At 40.7% G+C, this 10,738-nt stretch overlaps 1 protein-coding gene and 1 long non-coding RNA gene across 2 annotated transcripts; one reads left to right on the top strand and one right to left on the bottom strand.

Annotated features, from left to right (window-relative positions):
- Positions 1-57: 57 nt before the first annotated feature.
- Positions 58-4,180, bottom strand: LOC134072936 (uncharacterized). Its single transcript, XR_009937229.1, has 3 exons — positions 4,163-4,180; positions 3,619-3,697; positions 58-229 (listed from the first exon to the last, which is right to left on the bottom strand). It is a non-coding gene; the product is annotated as an uncharacterized LOC134072936 (long non-coding RNA).
- Positions 4,181-4,360: 180 nt separating this feature from the next.
- On the top strand, positions 4,361-9,285 carry s100v2 (S100 calcium binding protein V2). Its single transcript, XM_062529822.1, has 3 exons — positions 4,361-4,520; positions 5,332-5,463; positions 8,052-9,285. Exons 1-3 carry the CDS (start codon positions 4,509-4,511, stop codon positions 8,220-8,222), a joined length of 315 nt encoding a protein of 104 aa, XP_062385806.1. The 5' UTR covers positions 4,361-4,508; the 3' UTR covers positions 8,223-9,285.
- The last annotated feature ends 1,453 nt before the right edge of the window (positions 9,286-10,738 follow it).

The following is a 10,738-nucleotide window of genomic DNA, read 5'->3' as shown; positions in this document are numbered from 1 at the left end:
TCACTGGAGACATCGGTAAGTGTCGCTGTACACGTCTCCTTCTGTTTGTTTGAGACGTCTTTGATACGGGTTCCAGTTCTCACCTCACCCTTCACTGGCTCTACCTTTACCCAGGTGATGGCATGGCAGTAGGTTAGCACTTCATAGTGGTTACAGGTAAGGGTCACATTGCTGCCGTCTGCCACCTCTACGGTCCCTGGAGTTTGAGTCAGAAGCGACGAAAGGTTTGCTGTAAGAAAAAAAAAAAAAGAGACAACATCCACAAATGATGCCCCAATAGTTATTGATAATGGGTCACAAATGATTTTCACAAATTATGTTTCTATGTAAAAATAAATTAATTCTTTAAGATGTCATATGATATAGCACATTTGAATGATTTTAAAAGTGTGTCAATGTATTGGTCATATGAAACACTTAAAATACAAATATGAAAAACTACCTTTGATAAGAAAAAAAGCCAGCCCTAAAATCGCACAGCAAACATGCATGTTGGCAGCCCAGCTGAAAGTGTACGGCCCCATGCTGAAGCCACAGTATTCTCATTGAGGGGATGGGTTTTCTCTTTACCAAAGGGCATACCCACAGTGATGGAGCCATTTAATATACTCATTATACGTTTACAAAATACTCCAAACACCTGCTTTTTTGTGGAGTATTGGAGTATTATGTGTAGACTGATGAGACTTTTTTATATACTTAATCCACCTTAAAAAACATAACAAAATGTGGAAAACTAAAGAGGGTCTGAAAATGTTCCGGTTGCACTGTATGTATTGTAATGTATAGTTTTACATACTACATAGTTAGTCAATGTAATACAGAGCTAGTTTGCATGCAATAGAATAGGCCTACATATACAAACTAATATTAGTCTGTCACTAAACACTTCGTTTTTGTCGGTTATTCTCTGTCGCACGCACGCTATACAGTGCTGTGAAAAAGTATTTGCCCCCTTGCTAATGTTGCCTAAAAAGAGGAATATAAATAATCTTTTGGAAATTGATCTTCATGCCTTAATTTGAAAAAGGAATAAAAATCCAACCCTTAAAGGGACACTTCACCGATTAGCATTAAGCTTTGTATCTTTAGAAAACCAGTCATGTTTTTGAATGGTCATGCATCGTTCCCTCAGTTTGCCTTGAGATGGGAGAAATACGGATTTCAATGTTGGACTTCCTGCTTTCAATGATGTAAAAATCATCATTTTACATAATTGAAAGCAGGAAGTCCTATTCATGGGTTTCATTGAAATCCGTATTTCTCCCATCTCAAGGCAAACTGAGGGAATGATGCATGTCCATTCAAAAACATAACTGGTTTTCTAAAGATACAAAGCTTAATGCTAATCGGTGAAGTGTCCCTTTAAGGACACCAATGTTCTTTGTGAATGAAGAATGTATCTTAAATAAATGTACATTTTCCTTAAAATACAGTGGGCATAAGTATTTGCCCCCCAATGTTAAATTTCCATTGAGGAAGGCAGATTTTTATTTTTTGAAGGCCAGCTATTTCGTGGATCCAGGATACTATGCATCCTGATCAGTTTCCCTTGGCCTTTGGGATTAAAATAGCCCCACATCATCATACCCTTCACCAAAGCTAGAGCTTGGCATGGTGTTTTTTCCAGTTAGCCTATTAGCCTGTTTGATGCTCATTGAGCTCATTGCAAATCAAACAGGCTAATAGGCTAACTGGAAAAAAACACCATGTCCACAGACAAGGTAGAGTATGTTGCATGATGTTATGAAAGCATGATGTATTGTGACATCGAAGCAAGTCAAATTTGTAGCTTTTTTAAGTCCCATTCCATCAAACTACAGATCTGCTATCCGATCTGGTAAACGAACATAATGCGGTTATACTGTAGCCGATTTCGGAATCATTATTTTAAGGCACAAAAAAACACTTTAGTGTTGCTTTACAGTAAGTAATCACTGGATGCTGACGGAACCTGCACACTTGTGGCTTGTTTGTTAGTTCTGGCCTTCTATAGACCACAGGGGTCATTTCCTGTCCCTTAACCGAGAGGACGAATCAGATAACAAAAATAAAAAAAAATGTAAGAAACCATCCTCTCTTTTTTTTCCACTAAGTGAAGTAGGACAGCAAGTTCTGACCTTTTGTTTTCAACACTAAACGTTTTAAAACTCACCTCCATTATCATCCAAGCTGTACAGGCCAGACAGTAAGTCACCAATATAGGCAACCAGTGTTGGACTGATCTCTTCAGAGCGCGTGTCACCATGCGTCACCATGCATGCAGTCACAGTCACAGTCAGTCATTGAGATTCTGCCCTGACAGCAAGCATCTCTGCTGTTTAGTGCTAGCGAATCTTAACTCTCTTATCAGACGTATACCTCTGTGAATGTCATCGTTTTGGTGCAGTATTATAGTTCTGGTGCATGCAGTGCATATTACACACTTTCTGGAAACTTCCTGATCAGGGTCAGAGAAAAGTGCTACTTGGATGAGCTGCTCGAGTGACTTTTCTTAGGCCTCTGATACCCACTGCACAGAAGACAACCGTACAACTCCACAGAATATCAAAGAATGAGCAAAGACAATGCGGACAAAAATGAATGCTTTGTTGCGTCACTGAAAAGGAATGTAAACACGAGAAGTGGTTGCTTGGATATGCTGAGATACAAGCCTCGACTTGATAGGACACCTGTGGTAAGACAGATAACAATGGGACTGAGTTGAACTTTGCACATCTAAATACAAGTAACTCAAATGGCTGTCACCTCATTAACCTGTCAAACCTCACTAACCGTTGTTTTACTGTAATAGCACTGAAATCAGACACTTGTCAGGGTTTTCAGACATTTCAGATGCATGACTAGATCTTGGAATGGGCATTCAAACCTGTCTGTGTGCATCAATACGGTGTATAATTGAATTGTTTGGCTTAAAAACAAAACAAAACTATGACTGAGTGATATTTGTGTCTATGTACACTGCAATTTCCCCTTGGAGATTAATAAAGTATACCTATCCTATCCTATCCTATCCAATGTGTGTGTGTGTGTGTGTGTGTGTGTGTGTGTGTGTGTGTGTGTGTGTGTGTGTGTGAGAGTCTGTGTGAGACTGTGTGTGTGTGTGTGTGTGTGTGTGTGTGTGTGTGTGAGTCTGTGTGAGACTGTGTGTGTGTGTGTGTGTGTGTGTGAGAGAGAGAGAGAGTGCACGCCTGTGGCGTGTGCATGCGTGCATGTGCTTGTCTGTCCACCATGTCATGTCTGTCACTATAAGCATGAATCATCATGAGAAAGAATGCAACTGGCGTTGGACCAATTGGTGGATTACATTTTCATGCAGTCATTGCTAATGGCTAACGTCGCCGCAACATCCATGCTCACCGACTGACTGCAGATAAATGGGGTTTCAGCGCCACACCCAATTCCCATGGGATTGAGCTGTCTCAGCCACACCCGTCAGGTCTTTCAGAATGATGTGCAAAACAAGAAAATCCTCTTCGCATGAGCCAGCTTTTACTGCCCAATTGACAGCTTCAGTGAAATGCTCAACATGGTGGCCCTTTGGCTGTTGGTGTGTTATTTTATTTGTTGTATTGTTGCCGTATGTATGTCAGTATGGTGGTTGTAGTGCATCCCTACCATGCAAAGTAGGTTCCTGGGTATGATTTAATGTGACACGAAAAGTCCCCAACAAGTTTGTCTGTTCTTCTGAGGGTAACTGGAAAATGAAAAGAATAGCCATAGAGCACTTTTTTGTGAGGCTAATTACTGTCCGATTTGGAGAGCTATTCAGGCCCTTGCCATGTGTACCGCACTGGTGAGTCACACATCCGGCTTACTAGAATGCAGCTGCACCAGTTCAGCGTATGTTTACCCATGCCAAACTAGAACAGCTTTCAGGCAATTTAACATTAAATTAACTTCCAGTGCAACTGCCTTGTTTCGGCGCCAACAATTATAGACTTTGCACTCCGTTGTGCGCTATTGTGTGGTTGCGCAGTTCAACTCCCAATATAACCTCACCTTTGGAAGAACAAGAGGTGACAGAAAGTAAGCATAATCTCGAAAATAAATAGAGAGAAACGACACAGACCAGCCTGGACTTGAAATTTGCTATTGCGTAAAACCGACGTGTTCCAACCATCGCCGTAAAAGCTTCCAGATGTGAGTGTTGCGCACGCACCCATTTTCTGTCTGTCGGGGAATACTGCGGTGTCTTTGAACTTGCAAGTGAATGAAAATGCGAACGAATGATTTGCAATAGGATGTATAAAACTGTGTACATCTCTCCCCGCCCTTTACAATTTACAGTCCCAAAGCATCAAATTACAAGAATACAACGTTATTTTCCCCATTGTCTGACTGACTTGGAAGGTGGAGTTTTTTTCCTTCAGCGAGTGGGAGGATTCGGGACCACAGCCAAGGTGTGACAGAAGCAATGGAACGCTGAGCAAGAAGAGTAACTAATACTAGACGTCGCTGAAAGGAAACTGCTTACAACAAGAAAAGGGTCAAGGAAAGAAATCCAAATGGCGGAACAGGTATGGCTAACACTAACAGGGATACAGTATGATCCACTTTTTGGACTCTTTGCACGTTTTTGTCGGTCAGGCAGTTGTTTTAGTTTGCATTGCTGATTGTGAGTAAATCTTCAGTGCTTTCAATAAAAGTTGAGAGGAAACTTACAGGTCTCATCAGTTTACGCTCAAAACTGTTTCCTCAGTTCTGTAGGTCAGTATCCGTAATCCGTTGTCTTTTCGATGGTTAACTGTCTTTTTTATCTGTACGTGCATGGCATTCTTTACAGCCTTTTGTCCAGACCTATCCGGCGACGCAAGGAAACATTTAATAACGACAACAATAGTTCTGAAGAATCGGCTTTTGACGAGTTAATTCGGGCCATATCAACATTGACACTAACACACGTGTCTAAAAGTTGAGGTCTATCATCACAGGGTCGCGAGTAATGAGGATGCAATCAGACCATGAGGCCTTATGTTGGAGACATCTATGTCACGTCAAAAAATATGTTTCTATGAGTAGGCTAAAGTAATATTTCCAGAGATACTGATATGAACATTGTTTCTACTTAGTGCCTATGTGAATAGTTGTCTCTCATAGCCTACCTTTTCTTTTTTTAGACCTTATGTGAGAGTGGTACACGTTGTTTTGCAAGCACGCCTGCCTGTGGCACTGCCACAGGTTAAAACTTAAGACTGTAACCTGCTCTGTCAGATTACAATAACATAGTGTATTGACATCTCTCTCTCTCTCTCTCTCTCTCTCTCTCTCTCTCTCTCTCTCTCTCTCTCTCTCTCTCTCTCTCTCTCTCTCTCTCTCTCTCTCTCTCAGTCCTCAGATCTGGAGAAGGCCCTCTACTCCCTGGTGACAAACTTTCACTCTGCAGCTGGCAACAATGCCTCCACACTGAAAAGAGATGAATTTAAAAATCTTCTTTCTTCACAGCTGCCTAACCTAGCTAAGGTAAGTTAGTTGGGGGGGGGGGGGGGGGGGGGGGTAATCCTCAGATTCAGATGGCTCATTGGGTGTGGCTCCTTCTTATGACTCCCTCTTAGTCAGGCCCCTTGCTTCACATCCTCATATTTGGGATTTGTTGGTCGACCAGGTGAGTAGGCCAAACAATAGGTGAGGCACTGACTGGTCTCTCTCTCTTCATGCTCATCTGTTGCTCATCTGCTCATCAAGTTGTTTGTCTCGAAGATTACAACATGTGTGCACTTATGGCTCAGTGTGTGGTAAATGTGTAAAATATACTGGCAAGTTATTACAAGATGTATGGATGCCTCAAGCCTGTATGGATGGAAAAATCCTCATTGAGAGGTAAACTATATTATGTAAGTCCTTGAATATGGGGAAGGCCACCAATTGATTGGGTAATTTGGTAGACCTTTGGTTGTGTGCACATCCGACCTTCCTTTCAGGCCAGGGGCAGGACAAAGTGAGTATAGAACAAAAAAAGAAGAAGTGTTCACTAAACTCAGGTGAGCGGACAATTCCTCTTTTTTGATGGGGGTGACAGTCATCTTCTGCACATTTTTCTGATGTCATCCTGATTCCTGAGTGACATTCAAATGAGTTGATGGTGAAGAGGGTGGGCATTTGGACCAGTCGTGCCAGACTCGTTCCACACTCAAATCCCATTAGTGTTCTGCTTATACAGTGTGTGTCTTATCTCCAGTCATGTGTTTGGATTTTGTCTTAAGTTCATATCTATCTACCTATCGCAAAGATTAGGAGGTCTCCCAGGGTCCTGCTCAATTCCCAGCCTGGCTAGCATGCAGTCGCCTGAAAAGTTGTAGGTTCAATTCCTGGCTTCTACTGTTGTGCCCTTGAGCAAGGCACCTAACCCCGAGATGGTCTTGGGGCAATAGTCCTGGAATATAATTGACATACGGATAAAAGAGTCTGCTAAATGTAAATGTAAATAGTTGAACTCATTGGCTGTTGACTGGACGAAATGCAAAGAATCTTTCGGAATTCATCCTCTAGATTTTACTTAGAAATATTAAAATTCAGTGTCTGCATAGACATGCTATTCCAAATGAAAAGTAGTTGCAGTCATAGCACATGAAGTGTATAATTTCACGATAGATATCTGATTCCAGTTCATTGCAGTCATAAGCAAATACAGACAGATAAAGAGCTTCTGTAGGCCTACTGCTGCCAATAATGGAAATGTTTCCCTTTTGTAACCTGTAGGAGAAACAGGTGAGATGTGATTCTTGGTCTTCTGTTCTGTGCCCTGACTTAGGGTGCCTTGGGTTCATGGTTTGTAATGGTTTGCCTGTACAGTACCTGTGAACTGTGCATGTCCAAGTTTGTCTGCAGCTGTTGGACTTAGATAACATTTTGTTGCTGGATTTGCTTGTGATTGTGTGAAGTAAAACTTCTGCCTTTACAATCCACATCTGAGTCTGACTTACTCTCATCATAATGATGACCATTTGTTGTTGCCATGGTGAGTCAACTGTAGCAGACGTAAGATGTGGCTTCCCTGTCCCTGATTTGTGGTGAGAAATAAGATGTCTGGGTACTGATGCTTTGGTCTGAGAATGTCTTAATGTCCCCCTTGTTGGAAACATCTCAGCAAAAACACAGCAGGAGTTACTGACACCCCAGGGTTGGATAGATAGTAATGAATTACATGTAATCTGGATTATGTAATCAGATTACAAAAATCAAGTGACTCAGCCCAGATCAGACCAGATTACAATGACGAAATGTGTAATTGGATTATAGTTAAGGTATAGTTATGAAGGAGCCGTTGACGTTGATCGATTGACCCGTTCCAGTCAGGAAAAATGCATTCAGTGCTTCACATTACTTTGAATTAAAGACTGGAAGATAAGAATTTGTATAATTTGCATTAAATTGCATAATTCAAGTTGTATAAAAAGTAATCCCAAAGTAATCACATTACATTACGTAAGGGATAATGTATAGAATGCCGGTCATTATCAGAAAATAATTCCCGATAGGATGAACAGAACTTTTTTTTTGCTTCGTCCTGAAGGGAATTATTTTCAGATAATGACCGGCGTTCTCATTATCGCGCTTATTATCCGGCTACTTGCCAAAACGAGAAAAGAAACTTAACTCAATGTGTCTTTAGCAATGACTTGGCTACTGCTTCGTGGCTTCCGCTACAACTAGCGGAGTGAACCCGTTGCCATTGGCAGCGGTCATTATACCTTCGGAGCGGTGATTATGCAAAAATAACTGACCGTAGAACGTTGGGGAGGCTATGTCAGCATTATGTCACATTATGTCACATTATATCCATTACTTTGGATAAAAGCATCTGCCAAATTATTAAATGTTATGCAAAGACATACAGGCTAATGGTCACAGGGGCTAGATATTATTATTATTATTTCTATTATTATTATTTTATCTCAGTTTTATTGATTTATACCTAGCATCTTTAAAATAAATAGCAACTTTAGAGCCCACTTGTTTCCTTTTGCTGCTGTAACAATGTACATTCCTTCATTGTAAAACAATTAAAGGATTATCTCGTCTCACCTTATCTTTGTTGTGTCTCCTCCCAGACGTCAGGCTCAGAAGCAGGCATGGGGGAGATGCTGCAGCAGATGGGGGTGAAAGATGGGGAGGACGTCTCCTTCCAGCACTTCTGGAGCCTCATCCAGACCCTGGCCACCAACCAGTTTGGCCTTCTGAGCCATGAAAAAGTCTCCAAGTGTGGATGTGTGTTATTGTGAGACCAGAACCAACTGGATTCTTTTAGATCGGTCCTCGCTCAGGCATAGGGAACTACCACCGCCATGCTTATCGAGCTCTGATGATCGTATGTTTTTGGGTTTTTTTTACATTTTTTATGCATCTCATCTTCATTTGGCACCTTTATCTTAACAACATATCAAACGCACTCCATTAGCACACTGAGGGCCCTGCCATGGCTGCATGGCTTTATGAATCACACAAAAATGGTGTTGGTTGCCTTTTGTGCCTTTGTGAGTGTGTACAGCACATACTGGAATTCAGAACAACATTGAGGCTTAGAACTGAAAGAGATTTATTTTCATAAAGTAAAGCACTACATTGGAGAGAAAATTAAAAGGAGTTTTAGCTGACGTTTTCATGAAGACAAATGAATTAATTTCCTTTGTAAGATGTCAATTGAACTCATTATTGAACACAGAAGATGTTGTTGATGATCCCTCTTACAATGTTGGGACAGGAAATGGAACCTGTGTCCGCTACCCTAAACTAAGAAATTGTGATTCACATTAAGCTTATTTAGCCCTTTAGGTTCACATTATTTTGTACCATTCTTTGCCAAATCCAATTACCACATATTCAGGGTCAGTGGCGTGCTCAGTCCCTTCTTTTGATATATCGATTGTTGTTGGTTGCTCTTTGGTCCAAGGTAATTAGTTTATGTAAGAAAAAAGAGAAAAAATTCTCCACGACCAAGGCACTCCACAAGTTTAAAATGTCTTTAATACAAACTAGACTTGTCCAACAAGGACCTAAAAATGTCCACGCGTAGCGGCTAGGGCCTTCATCAGGACAGGCCAATTACCGCATGTTCTCTGGTCACAAATAATTGAAATACACCAGTGGCCTTGAATCACAGTGAAATATACAAAACACTTACTTTTTATTGATGACTATCACAAAGACACTATTGAACTGATGAGAACACTTACATTGTATTTATATTTTTTTATATTTTTGTTTTCGTTTTCTGTGGCCAACATCTAAGGTGTCTGTCATCCTTGAAACGACTTGCACTTAATAAACTTTAATTGGTAACATGGACCAATGAAACTCAAAACCTCTTTTTTCCTTCTTCATATTCAAGTAAGACATAAAACTTTTCCAAAGGTCTGTAAGTTGTATAAACATAATTGTAGTAATATGTTATAACGTATACTGCCCTCTAGTGGTATGGTTTTGATTTACAACCCCACCTGACTTTGCAGTAGGCAGCGCTCCCTAATGGAACTTCAGAAAACAGCTGTTTATCCTTGTGGGATTTTTTTTCCTTCCCAATAATGATAAGATGTATGATAAATGTGAACTTCTGATCCTGAAGTCAAGTCAAATTCAAATCAGCACACTTCCTTTGCCAGTTGGTGTTTGACCACAGTGGCATTTTAGAGATTAGGAGGAAGCTTAGTGTCTCAGTAATGAGCAGTAGCCAGAGAAACATTTAATGAATTTTTGTTAGGTGGGGAATTTCCCCACAGCGGCCGATCAACAACCAAACTTATTTACCATCTAAAACAAAATCACCAACAAGGCCACTTTTGTGGGGAATAAATCAGAACAGAACAGCCTTCGAGAGCATTTCACTGGAGTTATCAAGCAAGCACCTTCTTTCAGGCACATCAAAGATCAAACCAAAACACTGAGGCACACCGGCGTATGGTTACTGATTGTAAAGTGTGTCACACGTTATTATGTAGGCAATAACAGGAATGCTCATTCTCATGCCCACATGTTTCTCTATACATTGTGTTCATGAGACCACAGTGATATAGGCATATGCTCACATGATGTTGATTGAGCTTTTTATTCAAGTGTCATTGGTGCATTTAACATAACTCTATCGCCTTTTCATGAACCTGTATAACATCACATTAGGTTCCACTAAATTCCACGGCACACCTGTTCGAGGACCACTGCTCCAGGGTCTAATGAAGGGTCAGGCAGATGAGCGTTTAAGTTTTGTTTCATTGTCAAGTTTCGTAATTGTCCATCCCCCAAACCTCTTTGCCAGGATTTGATTTTATTATGCATTTTAAGCATTTGCATGATTCTCCTCACTTGGGTTTAGCAAACTGGTTTTGACATGCCAGGGTTCAAAAACTCCCCACAGTGTTTGTTATAGACATATGACACGCTATCTGTTCCGCAGGTAGCTAAAGAAGAAAGCACTTACTTTCAGGAGTAACCGTGAGACCATTATTCTCTAAATTCCATCATCTAAATTCCATCACATCTAAATTGCAGCACATTATTCTCTAAATTCCATCACCTTCAATACAGTTATAGATATGACACAAAAGACTGGCCTTTGGGTCGATATCATTACGAAAAGTTGTAGGTTTGACAATTTTATATAAATACAATGATTACGATTCACTCGTCCTGGTAGTCAGCTGCACAAGCCTTAGCCTTCTAAGTTTGGAAAGAGGTGTTTGTGTTTTAACACTGACCTCTGACTTAATGATCAAGCAGAACTCTTTGTGTGTGCAGCATACAGTAT

The sequence above is a fragment of the Sardina pilchardus genome, chromosome 24 (genome assembly GCF_963854185.1).
Source record: "Sardina pilchardus chromosome 24, fSarPil1.1, whole genome shotgun sequence".
Lineage (NCBI taxonomy): Eukaryota > Metazoa > Chordata > Actinopteri > Clupeiformes > Clupeidae > Sardina > Sardina pilchardus.
The sequence above is the reverse complement of the archived record's forward strand: the minus strand, read 5'-3'. Positions and strand labels throughout refer to the sequence as shown.

Excerpts from the sequence above, each read along its gene's own strand:
- s100v2 (XM_062529822.1), top strand. Across the intron at positions 5,464-8,051 it reads AGCTGCCTAACCTAGCTAAG|ACGTCAGGCTCAGAAGCAGG; the intron begins GTAAGTTAGTTG and ends GTCTCCTCCCAG.